This window comes from Desmodus rotundus, chromosome X, assembly GCF_022682495.2.
Source record: "Desmodus rotundus isolate HL8 chromosome X, HLdesRot8A.1, whole genome shotgun sequence".
NCBI classification, from domain to species: domain Eukaryota; kingdom Metazoa; phylum Chordata; class Mammalia; order Chiroptera; family Phyllostomidae; genus Desmodus; species Desmodus rotundus.
The window spans coordinates 14,509,042-14,531,949 of NC_071400.1; the positions used below are offsets into that span (position 1 = coordinate 14,509,042).

General features: G+C 39.6%; 1 protein-coding gene across 2 annotated transcripts in view; it reads right to left on the reverse strand.

The window, feature by feature from the left end:
• Positions 1-1,172: 1,172 nt before the first annotated feature.
• F9 (coagulation factor IX) overlaps positions 1,173-22,908 on the reverse strand; it is a 32,323-nt gene continuing 10,587 nt past the window's right edge. The window contains exons 5-8 of one of the 2 annotated variants that reach the window (XM_024555248.3): positions 16,329-16,457; positions 13,488-13,693; positions 4,736-4,850; positions 1,175-4,004 (exon numbers count right to left, since the gene is read on the reverse strand). In XM_024555248.3, coding sequence (XP_024411016.1) covers positions 3,457-4,004; positions 4,736-4,850; positions 13,488-13,693; positions 16,329-16,457 — 998 coding nt within the window. In that variant the 3' untranslated portion in view covers positions 1,175-3,456. Of the gene's footprint in view, positions 4,005-4,735; positions 4,851-13,487; positions 13,694-16,328; positions 16,458-22,908 lie in introns of both variants that reach the window. The other variant, XM_045191297.2, reaches the window with a different exon arrangement.

A 22,908-nucleotide genomic window follows, 5' to 3' on the forward strand; every position in this document is an offset into this window, starting at 1 on the left:
AGTCCCAGGTTTGCTGAAAGGATTGCCACCAATGCAGAATTCCCCAGCTGCTCTAAAAATGTAGACAGTACTCCAATCAAAAGCACTATGCTTTCATAGTATGTAGTGGGAGACGTGACTTCTAGTTTTGGCTCTGCCACTGTTACTTTGGGCCTAGCCTTACCTTGGCCTCAATTTCTTCATCTGTTAAATGGGCAGAGTGGTTTCAATAGTGCCTACATGCCTTTGCAGTTCTGACATTCTTAGATTGGATGTTGTTAGATGCATTCAGAAATTGTTGCAAAATTATAATGAAGCAGTTTTGTGAACTGGTCTGTCATGGTTCAGGTGAGTAGGGGAGAAAACCCATTCTTTTTCCCTTGGCACGGAAAATTGGACCATACTTAGTTCCTATCAGCACGAAGCATCTAATATTAAAAAAGACCAAAACCAATTATACTTAAACAAGTTAAAATGTCTCCACTACATTAACACGCTTTTCTTCACTCAGCAAGAGTTCTACTTTAATCTGTCATTTCCAGTATTGCTGAAACATACGTGCTTCACATATGTTTCAGCCGGTATAGGTTAAGAAGCTATAGTGATTTTGAAAGCATTAATGATTCTTATATGGCAACTGCAAATGCTCTAGGCATAATCTCAGGGGTCATGGCTCTGAAGATGCTGGCTCTTAGGTGCGCTTGAAGGACCCATGTGTTTAATGATGGCAACATGCTACATACAGGTGGCTCATGATTGATTCACTCATTTCCGAGCTCATGGCAAAAAGGATAACTGTGGCTTAGAGATTTACGGGCCCAGGACCTCCTTCTGTGACAGGGAGCACCAATCACAGAAGGTGTAAGGCCGTGCCCCCACTGCTCCCTTTGTAAGGGGTAGTCTCCATGGCAACAAGGCCAGAGTGACTCACTTTTACCAATTGCAGAGCACTGGGTCTACAGTCCTTTAGTCATTAAAATTTGAAGTAACATGTTTCCATGCATGAATTAGTATCCTCCTTAAGCCTAAGATGGACAATTACAGTGTCTCCCCTCTCTCTCTCTCCCTTCTTTAGCCAAAAATAGCAGAACTGATTTCTTTATTTTTCATTAAACCTCAATCTCACTCATTATTTAGGTATGGCCTCTTTTCATGACAAAATACAATGCTCATTCCTACTTTGGAATAAACATGGATTCAGATTCAGGTAACATTTATTGAGCATCTACTGGGTAGTAATATAGTTAGCACTGATAAAGCAATTTACATACATTATTTTAGTTAACTCACAAAATATATAAATAAGGATTGAAATTTAATGAACACAGCCCTGGCTGGTGTAGCTCAGTGGATTGAATGCACACTGGGAACCAGACAGTCGCCAGTTCAATTCACAGTTAGGGCACATGCCTGGGTTGCGGGCCAGGTCCCCAGGATGGGTTGTGCGAAAGGCAACCACGCATTGATATTTCCTCTCCTTCTCTTCCCCTCTCTCTGAAAATGGATAAATAAAATCTTTTAAAAAAATTTAATGAACACCAATGATATGTGGCACAGAGTAATCTCTCTTTGAATATTTTTTAAGTAAAGGAATATAAGCAGAGCCTATCAAGGTCAACAAGGGCTTTTGGAGAGAATCCTGTCAAAATCTCTCATTATACAAATGGAGAAATCAAAGCCCAAAATGTAGAGTGACTTATGCAAGACCATATTTGCAGCTATTTAAACTCAGTTCTGTCCCAGGTGGATCCACACTCAAATGAAAACTGAGTCATAACAGAAGATCAAAACTCTGATATGTTTCATTGCTTTTGGACACATTCCTCTGATTGTTTGGCTGAATGTAGTGTTTGGGATCCTTTTCTGTGAATGATTCAACAAGAAACACTTTTTGAGAAATTGAGAAATACATTTATTGATATTATGTTTGAAAGACTAAAGTATTAACTGAAATAACTTGAAAGAAATCAGCAATAGTGAGGTCTGGCTAGGGTGACTGGTTCACATCAACCAAATTCATAAAGCTGATAAATGAACCAGAGCACTGGTTTATTAATTCATAAAGGGAGATATTTTGTCTAATTGACTGAAGTACACATGTTGGCTGGTCAGCAACCATTTAGAAAATCCAATATAGAAGGCCTAATTATAATTTTAAAAAGTTGCTCAGTGGGCATGAAACCAGAAAAGGGAGAGTTAGTTGGCTCATTAGAATGACTCACATCTGTGAACCTGGTGCACCCTTCTCCACTGTGGGGATACACTAGTTAGAGGGACATGATGCTCATGTTCTCTGGTCAGGGAAACTTCTTCCTTAGCCCTGGTCCGTACTGGAGACACACTGATGAATTCTTCCTTGCAGACTTTACTCTAGACTATAAACTGACCTCTTTCTGTTAACATTTTTTCAGCTTTCTTAGTTACAATGCCACATCAGTTTGCGTTTATAGAGCCACCTCTGGTCAGACCTCCATAACAACACAATTACAAGGTCTTAGGGAACTATTCGGATAAGGCATTCCTTCCATTATGTGTATATTTTAATAACGTGACTCTCTTGAGAGGAACTTTTCACCCAAGTTCTTTAGGACTTACTTAATCCGTATGTTCAGATAAGCAAGTCCAACACTAAACTGAAGGCAAGTCTGGGTTTGATAGACATATATAATTGTGTGTACCAGTAAAACAATATAATGTTCCCCTTCCCTCCTCTACCTGTAGGGGGAAGGGGAGAGAGAGAGAAACTGATTTGGAGATTAGAAGTTGGAAAAGATAAAAGGATGCAAAAGTAAGGGTACAGAAAAAGTAGTGTTTCTTATGAGTTTTAACCTGTCAGCTGCTCCCGTATTCTTCCTTTATGAGTGTAGTGCTGGACTTGTGATGAACTAGACCAAATATCCTGGATACACTTCTAATACATGTTGGTGTTTTGGTGGGAAAGGTAAGAAAGATCTGGAACATGGAATGATGCTAAAGAGGGAGAATCAGGAAGTTGCTTCAGTGGATAAACATAATGCCTGATGGGCAGGATAAAGAAGTTAACTTCACAGTGTCGTTATGGCCATAAACTCTTATCATGGCATACAGGTCCAGCACAAATAACCTCTTTTTTATTACAAAATCATAAGCTTGTAATTCTGTAACACAACAATATCACACTCAAGCACACTATGTGACATTTTAGGTGAAATGTTCAAATTAAAACTATAAATTATTTACACCCCTATTATTTCCCTACCAACCACACTCAAGCAGGCCTTACTTCTGCTGGACCCTGTATTTCTCAAGTGATTACATTTTCTAATCAACTTATTCTAGTAAAATATCAATTCTAGATATACTTCTCCCATAAACTGAAAAACCAATATTCATAGAATGTATGTATTCAAATTTGATGAGATAGAAAAGTGATTAGTTAGCAAATGACCTTGTTAATTTTCAATCCCAAATATATCAATCTTAAAAAAACATTTTTCTTTAAGTGAGCTTTGTATTTTCCTTAATCCAGTTGACATACAGGGATACCCTGGTATATATTCCATATTTTCCTTTCACTGCACACTCTTCTCCCCAGCTAATAATTCCAGTTAAGAAATTGATGCCTTCCACTTCAGTAACATGGGGTCCCCCACTATCTCCTTGGCATGAATCTTTCCCTCCCTCATGGAAGCCGGCACAGAACATGTTATTATAGATGGTGACCTTTGTGGAGTGAAGGCATGAGGCTCGGTCAACAAGTGGAACTTTAAGGTACTGAAGAACTGAAGCTGATCTCCCTCTGTTGAAGACTCTCCCCCAGCCACTCACTACACCAGACCCAAAATTGAGGAAGATGTTTGTGTATTTCTTGTCAGCAACGCAAATAGGTGTTACATAGCTGTTTAGTATTAAGGGTTTATCCAATTCCAGAAGGGCAATGTCGTGGCTGTACTTATTAATAGTTGCATTGTAGTTGTAGTGAAGAATAGTGCGAATCACATCTCTCTTCTGCTCTGTTTGTTCCTCCATCTCAATGTTATGTTTACCTATTGAAAACAGATTTCTTCGTCAGTCACTGTCTTTCCCATAGAGACACATTTTCCAAGTGTCCACCAAGCATCAATTACTTAACTAGCATCTCACCCACTGAAAATAAATTTATCTTCAGTCACAAATAGTCTTTCACATAAAGAAACAAGCCTTCAGAGTGTCCACTCAGCATCACTGAATTAACTAGTGGCCAAGTGTCAAAGATCTTAATCTTACATTGGTATCATTTGGGTAAAATGTAATGAGGGCCAATGCATAGTTTTCAGACCAAAACATGATTTAAGACCCATCGGAGATGGTTTCATTCACCCTTGCTGTTATAAGTTTTAACGTTGTTCTTAGGTGATAATGTACTTGTCATGAATTATTCTAGACTTTGGCCCCTTTTTGTGGTCATTCATTCAAATGTTAGTTGAGGACCTGCTACAGGTTGTGCAGCGACCAGTGATACAAAGATCTGTGATATGACACAGCTTTTGGGAAGGCTCAGTCTTGTAGTGACATCAATATAGAATGGTTTTCCACTGAAGTGAGTACTAATATGGGTACACAAAAAGAACTCTGGGGAGCTTGGAGGATAAAACAAGTTGGGCTTTGAAAATATGGTCCTTCTACCATTAACTGAACTTATTTATCAATGATCTTATTAGACTTTGGTAAAATATGATATACTAGTCTTATAGAAGATCTAGTGATGCTGAAGACTATTATCCTTTTGTTTATTTACCTGCAATAATGCTGATTTTATCACCAGGTTCAATACAGTGGGCTGCAGTTACGACCCATTTTTCATTAATGATGGAGCCTCCACATAATGCATAAATTTTACCATTCAGAATGACCTGTGGAAACAAAATTATAAATCTTATAACATAATAAATTTGATTCAGAACAAAATAAATATGTGTGCTGTTTATAGGAATGGTGAAGAAGTTGGCCTGTAGGTGCTGGCAGAACTAGAGTGTTTCTGGAAAGTGTCAGCATTGCGGATTAATTAGTGTTTCTGGAGCATAATCAAAAAAGCCATTTCTGTAACTGTCTTGAAGAGAACGTGCAGTGAGAGCCAGGGGGAGCTCGAGATGAGGCAAATATGAGGGAACAGCTTCTCCTCAAGATCTGGGACCCTCAGATTCCATTTCCAGGTGAGTCAGATTCTCTGATGGCCAGAACTGTACATTCACAGATGTGCTGACTTGACTCCTTGAGCTCAGTAGTTATTATTTGAGTCTCCTGTTCCTACACGAGGAAATCTTTTTGCTGCAGGTTATTTGAAGAGAAAAATTATTGATTTTTAAAAGGAGGTCTTTTTAAGCCATTCCTAAACTGGGATATTTGAAAGAAGACCTATGGCCTCCATAAGGGCTATGTTTATGGCCATCCACTCATGCACTCCTTGCATTGTCCCAAACCATAGTTGACTGCCCATGGATAGATTTGTCAGCTGTCTTTGTCCTAAAAGGTGTACTTAGCTGTGCCTTATTTTGGGGCACAGTGTTTGGGTGCTGCTTTGAGCCTGGGCGTTATTGGATAAGAAGCCACTCTAGTCTTTCATCTGCACATTCATGGCCTAATCAGAGTAGACTGAATATTTTCACCACCTCAATGACTAGATCAACTTGGAGAATTTCACTTCCAATGTAAGCAAAGGCCTTGATCCACCTCTTCAGGAGGAAAGCAGAGAAAGTGAACACTAGAGGGCACACTCAACATTTGATAAACCCTTTGTGGACTCTGACAAGCTCTTGTGAATAGATGCTCTTTTACTAAATAAAGCACACAAAGCCTCAGGCGTAAGCCCATTCATACACTAGGAGAAAGGAATGGTCAGTTCCTTTCAGTGTGAGTCTGAAAAGGTCCTTGGGACATGTTCTAGTGAAGATTCTTTTTATCCTGAATTCAACTGAACACCCACTAAATCCTAGACGCAGGAGCACCAGTGTCCTACCTGGAGACCCATGGGGCTAACTCATTGCAAGCTTCTGACCCCCTTTTCCATACTCTAGCTTTCCCTCTCATTCTAGCTTTTGCTTTTTACTTTGAAAAGTTGTAAAAATGTAGAAAAACTCACATAATATAATAAACTCTAGTGTACACACCACCTAGATTTAATAGTCTTAATTTTTTTGGAACATTTATTGGTTGCTTATGATGGACTAGTCACTGTGCTAAGTGTTTTATGTATATTTAATACTCATAACACATTGGGGAGTAATATTAACATTATTATTTATAGTGAGCTAACTGAGCTTTATATATGCACATTAATTCTCCTAAGGTTAGTAGTGAAGGTAGGGTGCAAACCTGAGTCTGCCTGGCTTCAGAATCTATGTTTCTAAGCACCCAGTATTTCTCCAAGTGTGGCTGGTGGGCCAATTGTGGTAGAATCACCTGGGATGCCTGTAAAATGCAGATTTGGAGGCCTACCCAGACTTAATCAGAATATTTGGTGGTGGGGGGGCGTGGGGTGAGAGAAAATGAAGACCTCTGGAATATCCTTACACATACATAATTTTGAAAAACTCTGTTTCAGAATTCCCAAGGGATGATGACCTTTGTGTTTTAAAAGTGCTCACTCTGGCCAGATCTGGCTACATAATTTGTGGGGTTCACTGCAAGATGAAAATGTGGGACCCCTGTTCAAAAGCCAAGAAAAATAGCATTGAAGACATTAAAATACAAAAATTTTCCTTTCCTTCTGTGGCCTCTGGCAACCTATTGGGGTGTTTTTAATTTACTATTTAATGTCCTGCTCCCTCAGGAATGGGGGATACTTACTGGGAGGGCAGATATTGACAGGTGCCCAGGGGCTACATCCTGCAAATTAGCATGCAAGTACATGTACCCTCCTCCCACCTGACTGGTGCCCTGTGCCCAGCAGTGGTAAGGGCAGGTCAACCTTCTCTTCCCACTGGCCCACTGCAGCAATCATTCATATAATGGGGATTCCTAAGGGATTGCAACTTCCATACCAGCATGTGCTCAGTATCTGGAATGGAGATGGGCAAGCATCTTGCCCCACCATTCACCCTCCAAATCTTCTGTGACACATTTATGGTCCTGAGAAGTCATGTGGCCATTCCTCCTCCCAAGATGGCATAGGATGTGTACACCCATCTCAACCTTCCCTGTGACTGTGCAGGAGGAAGATGACTGTGGTAGCTATTGGGAATGAGGAAGGGGAATATGTCTGTGTGCCATGGGTTGGGGGTGGCAGTGGTCATTGGGCAAGTGTGAGGAGTGAGAAGCAGAGCTGGACAAGGCACCAGAAGACAGGGCAGTGGGAGGTCCAGAATACATCCCCTTGGGGTGTGAGAAGTGAGACTGCAGTGATTCCAGGTTCCAAGTCCGTAGCCCATATATGTCCCATTATCTCATTGGACTTGAGTCATAAAACACAAATGCAAAGCATTGAAGATTAAAGGGGGGACTCTTCTGGATGCAGGGCCCTGTGCAACGGTCACAAGCTCATGAGGCTGGTCCTGACCCCAAGTGATTTTCATCAGCAAGCCAATTTGGGCAACACTGTTCTGTATTGGTCGTAATGGTTATAACCGAATACCTCTGTTCAAGTAACTGGAGTTAAGAATGCACAAGCAGTGATATAAATGCACTTCTCCTCTGTGTTAGAGGTGACTTAGACATCTCTCAGCACAATGCGCTAGTTAGGCCAGATTGAATGATATCCATAGCCCTTGGGCAGAGAGACTATGATGTAGCCGGTCTGACTCCTGCCAAAGACTTGCTGCCCGGAGCTTCAACAGCTTTGTGGTGGATGACCAACAAATAGGGTTGTGTTCTTTTAAGCCCGAAGAGCATTTTTTGCCAATCCCTGATTGGTATTTGATATTTTAGCAAACATCTTTGCCAAGAAAATTCCTAAAATATATTTGCATTTAAAGATATTATAAACAACTTGGTTTTGGAATGTTTGCTTGACTACCTCAGGGTCACAGCTATCTAAATACTAGCTATTTGGGGATGAGCTGTCTGCTTGGCCAAGGACAACTTCTTGTAAGGTGTCCCTTTGGAGAATGATGGGAAAAATGGGAAAGCATATGTTCTGGGCATGGCATCTGAGTTCTGACCTGTCAAACATTTTAATGTTTGTCATGTCCTAACAGGAGCCTGTTTTCTCCCTTTCAGACATAAACAGATACACACCATATACACCCATGTACATCTACAAAATGCACATTTACATATCTGTTCTGGTGTTCTTCATTGACAACGCCAGCTTAGATGTAACAGCTGTTGCCCCGTTGTTCACTTCCTAAATGTTTAACTTGAACCTGGCCTTTCCCTGTGATTTCAGTAAACCTTTATTCTGCCTACCTAGCCATCTCTAGATTTACACTATTTTTTTCTATATTTGCACACTCATTCTCATATAAAAAGCAAAGCCATTTCTGAATGGTGTGTAGCTTGTTGTGGCCACAGGTGTGATTCACCCAGCCCTAGGCCCTACTTCCTTTTTTTTTCTGGGCACAGAGGTGATGCTCACTTTCAGTTTTTAATGACTAGTTAACTAGACTGGTCATTGAAATAGATTTCATCAAACTATCCTAGAGAATAATAGTCTAAATGTTCTGTCCAAAATAGTTTTGTGAGGCCAGGTGAGATTACATTTGTCATCTTTTCATTTCTCCTAATTGGAACTTTATCATCTGAGCTAGGATAAATAGTGGGTTATCTTTCCGGGTGAAGATATTGCTATAGTCTTAGGATCTTGATATAACATCTTCCTTCCAATACCCCCCACAAAAGGAAATGTTCTGGTTCATACATATGGTAATTTTGCATGCTGTCTGCCATGGGTGTGTCCTAATAGAATGGAAAGAATTGGGTCTGTGCAGGTAGCTGTACAGTCAAGAGCTTGCATACCTTTAAGGATAGCTTCAAGCCAAAGTTGAGGAAAGCCCAGACTGGGAAAAAGGCTAAGACATTTTAAGATTGTTAAGGCTGAGAATAAACTAAAGAATAGACATATTTTGTCTGTTAAAGCATTTAAATACAGGGAATTGCTTATGATACAACCTAATATAAAGGATAGGGAAAGCTTAACAACCTGGCTTCCATTGTATCCATCTTTGATAAAACAGAAAACAGAAGACCAGGTACTTGGCATTCAGGGCTAGACAGATCTAAGCCGAAGCAGAAGACGTGGGATAAGGTACTTGGGGTAAGTTTGAGCATGCTCAGAATGATCAGTTGACAGGCTCAAGGTCAGGGGACCAAAACCAAATTAGAGTTTTGGAAAGTCTCAACACTGCCTTGCTTCATTAAATCTTTCACTTTTAAGCTGTCTTGTAGTATAGGGGTTGTGATTTCCCTTTTTCTCTCTAATGTTCAAGAGTTTCCAAATGCTTCCAATGTATGAAAATTGAGTCTTGTTTTAGTTCCCACTGTGCTAAGGAGCCTGAGGTTATACTGACATGAGGAAATAGCCTTTCTGTTCCTATATAGTGCACTTAACCATGTAGCTTCCTCTCTTCCCTCCTGAGGTGTCGCTGCAGAGCCCCAGCTTCCTTTTCCCTAGTTCTCAAAGTGACTCTGAGCCCACCACTGGACATCTGGAGGGAAAATGAAGGAAATTAGCCTTGTACCTCCCTCACACTCTCTCTCAGGCCTCCTGTCAAGTGGATGAGGGTTTGAGGTCAGGCTAGCCGGCCTGCACCTTTGAGGTTTGGGGTTGGGTCAAGAGCCTTGCAGGCCAGAACCAATAGCTGTTCTTTGAAGCATCTGTGGCAACCACAGCAGCTGCTGTGGACCCCTTGCCTCTAGTCCTGGAGATGAAAGTCCTAAACAGAATAAGGTAAGAAATGAATGCGACCATGGAGGGGCCACATGGAAGGTGTACATAGCTCCTTAGGGTGTCAAAGCTGTCCCCTAGCCTACTCTAATCTCCCCCCCAGGTGAACCAATGCTCTCAACATTCTCCTCATGGGGTTATATGCCACTGCTGTCCCCAGTGAACAATCAGGCAAACATTTTTTTCAACCAGCATTTTCTCCCAAAGCTGCCCAACCCATGTAACCAACCCTGTGGTTGCAAAGGGCTCTCGTAACCAAAGCAAAAACGTGCCTACTTGCCTGTAACTTTCACCTGTAAATCCACAAAGAAAAAGTCGTCTTCCCCTTCCCCCTGTGGCACTTTAGCTCTTGCAAAACAGCTCACTTAAAGCTTTTCTTTAACAGAGTAAACCTTTCTAGTTCATTCAAACTGTTCATTACTCCAGATAACTTTAATCTCCCTGTGTTCTTTGTGGGATCTCTACATTTAAGTGTTTGCTTTATGCCCCTACCCTCCCTTGTTTTTGAAGCATCAGCATTTTAAATCACTCTTTTCTAGGTGACGTTGCTAAACAGTACTTTCTATTTCATTGCCATAGAATAGTTTGGCCTTTGAAACCCCAGCTGTTGCTTGTTTTCTCTTGATGCCTTGGCTGGAGCAGGTGCATTGCAGTCTTGTCTGCAATCAAATCAAGTATTTCCACCCTGCAGATTAACCATGATGGGGTGGAGCTGGCTCTTCCACAAATGAGAGATTCTGGTTTGTTTCATTTCTGTTTCTTCTTTGTCTAAAAGTGACTTTTGTATGCTCATTTTATCTCATATTTTTAAAACAAGTAACCTTACATGAGAAACTGGGTGGGGGTGGGGATGGACAAAACCAATGAAGAAATATGACTTGGTGTTTTTCAAGTATCCTAGAAAGTAGCTCACAGTTCTTTATCTTTGGTTAGGAACAAACACCTAGTGCTTTGTAACTCTCCAGTCAGTAATCTCACTTCATGTGGGTGAAATAGGGAGTGAATGTGTGTGTGCACATGTGGATGAATGATCTTGAACATTACAAATGAATTTAGCTTGGCTTGATAGGAAAAAGAAAACAGGTACATTTAACCACCAGTGTTCAGTGAGGAGGACATGACAAATTTTAAATGATGTGTGTCATTTATATCTTCTTCCTCACAGTACAACTATAACCATCATCTAATAGTTTCTTCTGCTTAAAAGAAAAAAATAGTTTGCTAGAGTAAAATTTCTATTAGGAAAGACTGGCATTGTAGAAACATTGGCAAGCAACTGGCTTAAAGGGGATGCATGGGGAACAGGTTATGTGACTCAACTGAGAGTTTATAAAAACCCCATTTGTTAGCTCTCCTTTAAATGTATTTGCATTTCATTTCTGGGTTGACAAGGGAATGATACTAAGCCAGCAATGCGTGCATTCTGGGATTTAAAAAAAAAATCCTGGGTTTTTTTTAATGGGAAGTCATCTTCTTAGCTAATGAAACCCCTGCGTGATTGGATCCTCCACTCCAGGTACTGCTTTATGTCCCACAAGCCCAAGGAAGATAATAATTATAAAGTAGAATTTTTTTGTTCTAAGCACCTTACCCATGGAAGTTGGATACAGAATGAATGAAAATATACAAGAAGACAAGTAGTAAAATTAGAGGGAGTTAGATACATAGATGTTAAATAGAATGAAGCAAAATTATAATGGCTGACCCAGGAGGGATTGTTCAAGGAGACATTGAGGAAGGTCAAGGGTCAGTCTTATGGAGAGTCATGAATGAAAGTAAAGATATGTGTCAGTGAAGGAATGGGTCACGGTGGATGAAGGTAGCAGCACTGGTAGGATATTTAAATAGGGGACAGAAGGTATGTAAAGGAACATATGTGTATTTTACTGTCTATAAGATGAAGCCCAACAAATGTTATTAAAAGCAAAGGTAAAAGAAAGGAAAATATAAAGTTTTGGTTGTGATGGTCTACAACCATTCAGTACCATTCTCCACAATGTCTGTGCCAAATCTCTACCTTCCAGGGATAGGTTCAATATCTTACCCATTGTATTAGAAAATAGCAGGCAATCTAAAGAATCCTGGATAGAGACATAGCTAGTCTCAAAAATTTCATTAGTGTTAAACCCAGGGACATTTACCTGATCCTGGCTTAAATTGTTAACCTCTTTGATAATTAAAAATTCTTTAAAGTTATTGGTTTTTTATGGCAAATGTTCAAACCTCAGTAGAGAGGTTCAGTGAAGCGTTCTTGAGATTACTACAAAATTACATGATTGTGGTCACTAGGAATTTTTCTTAGACTCAGGTATTATAAGTGCAATCCAATAGAATGATGCCATCATAGAATGTTTTGTACCTGCACTTTCCAATATGGTATAGCCACTAGCCACCTGTGGCTATTTTGCACTTGAAATGTAGCAGGTGTGACTGAGAAAATCCATTTTGAATTTGATTTAATTATAGTTGAATTTAAATACCTACATATGGTTAGTAATTACCTTATTTGACAGCACAACTTTATATAAGGACTGGCCTGACTCCTTGCCTCTGGGTCCTACTTTTTCTCTCTGATGGAATCACTTAGGCTTTAGCTATAGCCAATTACAACCCAGGCTTTGCTATAAGTCTAGCTCTTGGATGTTGCCTCAAAAATGTGCACAGTTGATTCTCACACGTGTTGTCTGCAGATCACACCTGGAACAATGTGCAGTTAGGTACCATGAGTTCACTGTTTGGGGTTTTGGACCTTAATTTCTGTAACAAGTTTGTTGCCTTTGGACCAGTGGCTTTCAAATTATAGTGTGCATTAGAATTACCCGAAGGACTTATAGCACACAGATTACTGGGCCCCATCCAGTATGTGAATACTGTCCCACAAGCCCAGAGACTCTGATTTTGTAGGCCTAGGGTGTAGCATGAAAATCTGCATTCCTAACAAGTTCCCAGGTGATTCTGATGCTACCACACTTTGAGAACCACAGCCTTAGACTAAGCCGTTATCTCATACCCTGGTTCCAATTGCCCAGTTCTTCTCTTAATTCTTTCTACTTGAGTCCTTTCTAAAATCCCTTTGAGATAATACAGTTTTTCATGACCTAGAGATTTTCTGACTCTTACCAGTTCTCACAGGAGCAGAAGCTCAAGCAGCATCCTGAACCCCAGTACCTGTGACCTCACTTCCATCCCTCCCTATTGCTTGTCTGGGATCCTGCCATGCTATTTCCTTGATGCCAAATTCTCCTTGACCTTTTATAGTAGCTGTCTCTGGAGTTCTCTTTCACCAGCTCCACCCCCCCATGGGGGCTTCCTCATATTGCTTAGTGCTGAAACTTGACTAAACACTTCCCTCACTCTGATAGGACTACCTAGTATCTTTTTTAAAAAATATTTTATTTATTTATTTTTAGAGAGAGGGGAAGGGAAGGAGAAAGAGAGAAAAACATCAATGTGTGGTTGCTTCTGGCGTGCCCCCCACCAGGGACCTGGCCCAAATCCCAGGCATGTGCCCTAACTGGGAATTAAATTGGCGACCCTTTGAGTGCAGGCCGGCACTCAATCCACTGAGCCACACCAGCCAGGGTAGTCTACCTAGTCTCTTAGCCTCAGCCTCCACCTGGCCTGCCCCTTGCCCTCTGAACTCCAGTTTTGACACATCAATGTAGAGTACCTGCCAAGGGAATTGACCTGGTTTGGCATCTTCTCCACCAACAATTCGAGTGAAGTCATTGAATGGTTGGGTGCTTTGAGTGATGTTATCCCCAATTTTTTCATCTTCAGTAGAATTTCCATAGTCCCTATTGGAATAAATAGTCTCAGCACGGGTGAGCTTGTCAGAAGTGAGTGCTACAGAAACTCTCCCACATGGGAATGGCACTAGAAAAATGGAAAAAACAGTTAGTATTTGAATATTTCCCATTGGCAAGCAGAACATGTATTACAAAAGATCAAAAATGAGGCCCATCCTTGTCACTTCTGAAATGTAGGCTCATCAATATTTTAAAAAATTTAATCAATGAATATAGTCTCAAAGTAAAAGGTTAATTGCATTATTTTCATGGAAAATTTTCAAACCCTTAGTGAAAAAAACATTTGACTCGGGAATTCATCATCTTTACAGAAATAGGATAAGAGTTCCAGAATCAAATTTTGTAAGACTTTTATAAGGTCTAATGACTTTCTGTTTAGTATTTTAAAGATTTTATTTATTTATTTTAGATAGAGGGAAAGGGAGGGAGAAAGAGAGGGAGAGAAACATTGATGTGTGAGAGAAATTTTGATCAGTTGCCTCTTGCACACCCCCAACTGGGGACCTGGCCCACAACCCTGACTGGGAATAGAACCAGTGACCTTTGATATGTAGGATGATGCCCAACCCACAGCCCACTGAGCCTCACCAGCAGTCAGGGCAGGGTTTGTTTTTTTTTTTTTTAACTAAAAAGTCATTCCCAAGTACTCTCCCTAAATGGAAATCTGATGATTGGTGCCATGTAACTTTAACTTCAGAATTAGGTAAATGGGACTCCTGCTGCTTATTATTAACAGGATTTCTTTTGTAGACTACAATGCCTTCTAGATTCCAAGGTGAATTTTAAGTATCTCTTGGGCGAGAGATCATTGTGATTTAATTACCTGGCTGTCAAGTATTAACCAAATAAATTACTAATATGATTATTATAGCCATATCCACCTGGGAATGGGAACTGGCCACTTTATTATCTTCTGTTGGTTTATTTCCTAAAGAAAAGAAATTGTCGCCTGGCCAGCGTGGCTCGGTTGGTTGGTGCATTGTCCCGTGGACCAAAAGTTCACAGGTGCAATTCCTGGTCAGGGCACATATTTAGGTTGCTGGTTTGATCCCCGATTGGGGTGTGCACACCAGTTGGGGTGTGTGCCCTGGTCGTGGTGTGTATGAGAAGACAACCAATCAATGTGTCCTCTTGCTCTCTTTCTCTCTCCCTCCCTCCCTTCCTCCCTCCCTCCCCCCCTCTTTCTCCCTCCCCCCCTCTTTCTCTCTGTCTCTCCCCCCACCTCTCTTTAAAAGCGATGAGAAAAAAAAGTCCTTGGGTAAGGATAAAATAAATAAATAAAAGAAAACACATTGTCTTCTGATGCATTGGGGACAACCAGAATGGAAATTTGTAGTCAAGCAAAGTCACCTTACATTTCATTTTTATTTTTCACTTTCCTTTCAGCCACATTCCTTATAACAGACATATTTCTATAGCAACCAGCTGCGGCAAAGTATCATGAAGGCAGCATGTGGTCGGGAAAACAGGAAATTAGTTCAAAATACTTATGTATTTTGTTAGAGAAAAGGGACCATTACTATCGAAAGGCAGAAACGCTTATTTTAGGTATGGCCTATTTATTCTGCTAAAGCTAAGGCTATATTCAGATATAATAATAGTTGGAGGTGGTTCTCAATTATTTTCTCTCAAAACATAGAAGGGTTTATAAGGGTTTAGCTACTATGCCATCTATGTACACTGGAACATACATATGTTCTCCTTCCAAGGTAGGCTGGCTTTGAAGCAGTGTATGTGAGGAACCAGGTAGGATAGGCAGGCGGTGCCTTGAAGCATTAAATACTTTTTATTTTAGTTACAGTGTGAATACTCTTGGCTTCTGGTCATTTCTTTAATTTTCTCTGCTGAGTGCATTGCTGAGATAGGTATCGAACCCAGTTACAGAGGAATGATGCATGATTTAATGTACCAATTTAATAAGATATCAGGCTTCGGAAATGCAAAAGAAATTGTATATTGCTTCAAAAAGGCCCCTCATTTATCAAATGAAATTGATCCTGCAGAGCCTATTTTTTAAAAAAATCAAAGTTTCTACTGCTTTCATTTTCAGACAAGAGCAATGTGAGTGTGGAATAGTGATGTTCTGAATACAATAGGCAGCTGTCAACATGGCGGCATGGTTGACATGACTGGGAAACATTGCTTTGTCCACTGCTGAGTAGATGGACTGTGCTGAGCACCCTGGCACAGCTTAAAACAGATGGTTATTGGAACTATTCTGATGCAAAGGGTATAAACTCAGCCTGAGACCCAAGGATAGGAAATAACTTTCTCAGAGGAAACCAGCCACACCTTAGCAGAATTATGCTTAAAATTCACCATCCTTATACTAGAAGCCTATCAATCAATCATTTATGAATCTTCCATGGCATAGGATTACTACATTAATTTGACTGGATGAATTACAAATATATACATACAGAAACCACACAAATCAATTGCTTCATGACATAACAGAGAAAAAATTGGACACATGGAAAAATTCAGACTAAAGACATTACAGGATTTCTATTTTAAAATGATGATGCAGTTGGAAAAATTAATTTTTCCAATTCAAGTAACTACTCTTTTCTATGCTTTCAAAAGGAAGTAGAAACAAGTGAGGATTAGAATTATGTAGGCTAGTTAAAATGCTAACAGTTCAAGTACAGATTTGGAGAGTGTATCTGCCAAGCTTTAAAAAAACTTATTTAGATTTTGACCTGCTGGTTCACAGGACAGTTGGTCTTTTGCAAGCCGATATCCTGCTGTACAGGAACAAAGCACCTTGTTACCAGTGCCCTTTTTACAAAACTGCTTGCACCTGCCATTCTTAATCCTGCATGTTGAATCTGAAAGAAAGAAAAATCAACAGCAATAACATCATTTAACATGCATTTCAAAAAAGTACATGAAACTACTGACTCAGGTAGAGGTCAAGTATAAGTTGGTAGCATTCTTAGAGAAAAGCTGGGGAGGGAAGCTTTGAGCTAAGAGTAGAAACATAAAATTCTTAAAAATATTCTTAATAAGGTATAAAAATATGGCAGCGCTATGTTTGATTTGGCGTAAAACTGAAGGTTTGGATATTCTACTTTCAAGAAATCATGTACTACAATTAAAATGTTTATTAAGCCCTGGTTGGTGTGGCTCAGTAGATTAAGTACTGGCTTGCAAAACAAGGGGTCACTGGTTTGATTCACAGTCAGGGCACACGCCTGGGTTGTGGGCCAAGTCCCCAGTTGCAGGCTTGCAAGAGGCAACAGATAGATGTATCTCTCGCACATTGATGTTTATCTCCCTCTCTTTCTCCCTCCCTTCCCCTCTCTCTAAAAATTTATAAATAAAATTTATAAAAATGTTTATTAAATATATCATACATCCAGAGCTTTAGTACCCAGAGCTTTAGTATGAATTTTTCACAAAGTGGATGCACCAGTTTAAATCCTAAACAGGTTGATACTTAGGACATTATCAATACCCTAGAAACTCTCTTAATGCCTCCTTTCAATCACTATACTCTTCCTCCTTTCCAAAGTTACCATTACCTCAACTTCTAAAAATGAATGAGTTTTGCTTGTTTATGAACTTTATATGAATAGAAATAATATTTTGTCTGTGAAATTCATCATGTTGTTTTGTATAGCAGTACTTCATTTACATGCTGTTTAGTTTTCCATTGTATAATTACTACCTTTATTTATCCATTTTACTGTTGATGAATATTTGAGTTGAGTTTCCAGTTTTGGGCTCTTTTTCTTGTAAAAGTCTTGTAAGAATTTTCTTGTAGCCCTGGCTGGTGTAGCTCAGTGGATTGAGCGCTGACCTGTGAACCAAAGGGTCACTGGTTCGATTCCCAGTCAGGGTACCTGCCTGGGTTCCCTAGCAGGCCAGGTCCCTAGTTGGAGGTGTGGGAGAGGCAACCGATCAATTTATCTCTCACACATTGATGTTTCTCTATCTCTGTTTCTTCCTCCCTTCCCCTCTCTCTAAAAGTAAAATTTAAAAATCTTAATTTTTTTTTCTTGTATGTGTCATTCAGTAATATATGCATGCGTATATCCTAGATGTGTACTTATAAGTGCAATTATTGGATCACATGTTCAGGCTTAGCAGATACTGCCAAGTAGTGTTCTAAAATAATTGTACACATGTAAATTCCCACCAACACTGTTTGAGAGTTCCAGTTATTGGGTATATGTGATGCATATTTCTCCTCCCAATCTGTGACTTGCCTTTTCACACTACATAGTGTATTTTGCTGAATAGAAGTTCATGGTTTTAATATAACCCAATTTATCAGAGGAAACTTGAAGCTGGTTGAGGGGGTTATGTACCAATACAAGAGAATAAAATAGAGTCCTTTAAGGTAAATAAATGCTGAAGACATTATGTTTTGATACTGATAAGCATTTCAGTGGCTCACATTTTCTTTACTCTCCTACACAAAAGCCCTTATTAATATAAAATATCTTTCTTTGTCTCTTGTAATGCTTTTTGTCTTGGATTGTGTTTTGTGTGACAGTAAGTTTGCTTCACCCATTACTTTTTATTACTATTTACCTTTAAAATCTTTTTGTATCCCTTTAATTTAGCCTCCTGGTATGTTTTCATTTCAGAGATCTCTTTTGTCCACAAGATACAATTTGATTTTTAACACCAGACTGAAAACTGTCATCAACACCATTTCACATTAATTGTGATTCCTGATATACTTGGCTTATTTCTACCATTTTATTTCATATTTTCTAATTATCATGCTTTCCCTTTGTTTCTCCCATGCTATCTCAGTAACAGGAAGTAGTATGGTTCAGGGCTTGTTAGCTGAGACGACTGAGTTAAGAGAAACAGGCTCTGCCCTTGGGCCTATTTCTGTCTCTAGAGTGGCACAGGAACACAGTGAATAGAAAACACCTTCTGCCTTACCTACATGCTCAACAGCAGTACAACTTTCAATGGAAATGCTCACTTATCACTGCAGTTAGAACATGGAAAAATTGAAAATGAGTGACTGTATTAGATTCCTCCTATGCACCACCTTAATTCCTCTCAGCTTCTCTTGTATCTTTTCCCAATGCTGTGGTGATCAGTTTTATACAGACTTCCACTGACCTCATAGGTGTGGCCTTGAATGGCCTTGGCTCATATCTGCACTATGATATGAGCCAACCTTGGCACTTCCCTGTTGATGCTGAGCCACGGGATGCCCCATGACCTTTCTGAGTGCTCCAGCATGTATAACCTGGAGATGTGTTCAATCCATGGGCTGAACTTTTGACCAGTGGGAGACAGATGCTGATGGACAAATTTTTTCACTTCTTTCTCCCTCCTAGATGGACTATCCTGAGGCCAATTCATATGGATTCTTGAAAAAGTCCCAGGAGATTGAGCAATCACTTGTAGATGAAGAGAAGACTCATCTTATAGGTCTCCTTTCCTCACTGCTTCACTCCCCTGTCCTTTACTCTTGTTCCCTAGGATTGCACACCGTAATGAATAAGCTTGTATCACAGACTCCTTTTTTTCTGGTGGAATCCAGGCTAACAGAGTGACTGTATGGTTTTGGAGTATATTATGGAATTTTTTAAAAAAGATTTTATTTTATTTTTGTACTTTTAGAGAGAGGGGAAGGGAGGGAGAAAAGTAGAGAAAGATCAATATGTGGTTGCCTCTTGTGTGCCCCCTACAGGGGGTCTGGCTCGCAACCCAGGCATGTGACCTCACTGGGAATCAAACTGGCAACCCTTTGGTTCCCAGGCCAGTGCTCAATGTACTGAGCCACACTAGCCACAGCTATTATGGAGTTTTGAGTTTTGAGGCCTAAATTTTTGAATTATATTTTACACAGATTAGCATAGACTATGCTAATAATTAGCTCATATTCCTTACTGACACTTCAGGAAATAATCACCAATCAACTGTTGCCAGATAGAGAGAAACCAGCCTGAGTGTTAACCTTTGCTACCAATAATCCATTAAGTTCATGATCCAAAAAGATGTCACTTGGTCCTTTTTATTTATTTTTTAAAGACCTTTCTCCTCACTCATGGTGACTCCATTCCTGGCTCTTTCATGAGGCTAGCTATCATTTTTGTTGTTACAAAGCAGTACTAAAGTGTTCAGCCAAATCAAATACCACCCATGGAAAATGTTCAGTCAATATGAGATTGTGATAAATTAACAGAGGTAGGTGGTAGGTCCAGTCTGGTTTGGTGCTGGGCATGTATAACAGGCATGAGGAAACTCAGTGTGGTTTTCCCAAATCTGATTCTGTGCCCTTGACTGAGTAACTAGACCTCTCCATGATTTTCCTCATTTGTCCTTGCTCTTCGTGGCCCACTATGTTATCGTTGCTCTACAGCTTGGTTTGTGCATGCAGTGGGAAATATTGCTGTCCAATCAGCAGTCTTTTGCCCTCAGATAATAGACTCAAAATTCTGGAAATAGTTTAACAGCACAAGGATATCTGGTGGAAAGTTTCAAAGTCCATGATCTAAGGAACAGTCATTATTGGACTCATTCATCAGTCATTTATTGAGCACTTAGATATTAGGCACTGTGTTGGGTATGGGTCTCCCTGGTTCTGACGCTGGTCTCAGTGCGTAAAACTTCTGTTCTTCTCCCTCCATGTTGGTCCAAACTTCTCTTTCTTGTTCCCCTCATGCCTACCACAAAAGTTAGTTTTGTTTTATTTTGTTCTGCCTTCTTCTACCCTGATATATTCACTGATGTGAAAACCAAAGCTTGGACAAAAGATGTTCTAACAAGTTTACAACAAAACATGCTGTTATTTAGCTAAACTGAAGGTATTTTCTTTTCTTTACTCCACAGAAATACATAGCAAATGAGACAGTAATATCTGTGATGTGTTAGTAAAATGAAAAAAACAAAATGTTTATGTGCTTGTGATTTTTTTCTTTCCATCCTATCTTACTGTAGGGAAATGCCTCTTGTACTCTCAGAAAGGATGGGAATGACCAAGTTCTTACAGACCTTGATCTATCTGAAGAGGTCTCAGATGTGATGTGTAGCTGGGGACATACAGTGATATTTATTCTAGCCAAAGGGACACAATAGCCAATTAATAGTTATTCTTCTAAGTAGAAAACATGTCCCAAGTATTTGTACTTTTCTCCTGGGAGAGGAGCCTCATGGACAAAGGAAAAGGAAAACCAAATGTTCTGAACAATGGAAATCTCCCTTCCCTTTCGAAGCCAGGATGAGGCAAGAGACGTGGGGCCAAGGTACTCCATAAACTGTGCTATGTAGGAGCTTTTGAGATTAGTCTTTAGTTCAGTTTGAAACAACAGCATAAATGGGAGTTTGTATCTTTTCGCTGTTGTTGTCCTCTAGTGTCTGAGATAAAGTGCTTTTTTGAGGGAATTCCTACTTTGTTTCTGAACTAACTGAGCTGGAAGGATTTTTCTAAGCCTTGATAAGATGGGCTTGAAGAGATCAATGTAATCCAGAGGCCAGGCTTCGTGGTGGAGGTAGTGCAACCAAACCAAAATGTGGGGAACCTGAGAGGACCGAGGGGTCCATTTGTAGACTTAGCACTATTGTTATGTAGAGTGTAACGTCACACATGTAGCAAAACCTGTTAGGGGGGTTTTGTGCTTCTATTTACATTTTTCAGGGCTATTCTCTTTCTTTACAGTGACTTTATTTTTAAACTGAAGACATTTAGGAATATATAATGCAAAATACTATTTTCAATTATACTTTACTATATATAGTGTGTCCTTCATTTTTAACTGAGAGTTATTCATTCCCTGAGCTCCAATAGTTATGTTATTTAAGCTGAAAACGAGTAACTACTCCAAAGATTTCTGTACGTTTCCATAATAACAGGCTCAAATTTATCTGGCTAAATCTAAATTTGAAATCATAACCTTTCATATGAAAAGTAGCACCTCACAGATGTTGAACCAGTCAACACACTCATAGGAAAGGGAGCCCAGGCATCGGTTTGTCCCCTCACTAGGAAATCTGAGGGAATGGGATTCCAGGCCAGGTGTACCAGTTCATCCACCTGCATTCACTCTTTTCTGTCTTTTAAAGTGTTTTGTCCCTGCTACCTTTTCCTTTTCTTATCTTCTATTCTTTTTTATCTTTTTGCTCTGAGAGGAAGATGATCAGTGGATTTTTCTTTAATACTGAAAGGATTTATGAGCATTGCAGGTGACTTCTTTCCCTTTCTCAATAGGACAAGTGCAGCTGCTGCATTTCATTTTGTTTTATGCCTTTTTTTATCTATGTGTTGGGTGGATTGCTATAATGCCTTAATAGAGTCCTGCTAATTTTCTACTCTTTGCCCTTAGTCATATAGCCTGTGGTGTTAAATTTGCTCCCCAGGATTGCATCTCTATTCTTCTGGAATTTCAGAGTAGAAAGAGAATCTGTCATTAGCACTGTGTGGTTTTCACAATCACAATACCAGTAATCTTGCATCCAGAGGCAATAAACAAGTAGCTGAAGGACTTTGAGGGTTTACAGCTCCAATTGCCAAAATCTCAGAAAAAAATAGTTTAGGCTATGAGAGGAAAAGATGCACACTGAACCTAAATTTGCTATGTAACTGTTTCAGTGCAATCAGTGTATGAGCTGAGATTTTTGTCAACAAATTTTACGTGTAAAGTGGTTTGTATGTGTGGAGAAGTGCCTATTATACGAGAGAACTGGCTTTGTCATACCCCAATTCTATAATTGCTTGACCTCCAGTGCTTATGTTGATAGCAATTTAGTCATGAGGTCAGTTAATGGGTTCAGTTTTCTTTGCATTTTGTGGATAGTAGTTAGAAGCATGGGTTTTTGTCAGACTGAAGTCCAACTCCTGGCTTGGCCATTTACTTTTGATCTGTAGATTTCTCATCATCATGGAATTGGGATAATAATAATGGTACTGATTGCATATGGCTTTACTGAGGATTAATAAGTGAGTGGAACATCATTACCTATTATCTACCAAATATTATTATTGCTCCTAATATAGTTTCTTGAACTCATCCAGGAAGATATGACTACAGATAAAACAAATGTTGATAAGCTTTGAAAGTATGTTTCATACAATGGCATATTATTTAGGCTTTAAAAAGAAGGAAATCCTGTCATATGTAACAACATGGGTGAACCTGGAGGACATTATGCTAAGTAAAGTAAGCCAGTTACAGAAGGACAAATACTGCATTATTTTACTTCTGTGCAGTGGCTAAAATATTCAAACACATAGGAGCAGAGAATGAGGAAAGGAAAATGGGGAGCTGCTTTTCAATGGGTATAGTTTCAGTTATGTATGATGAATAA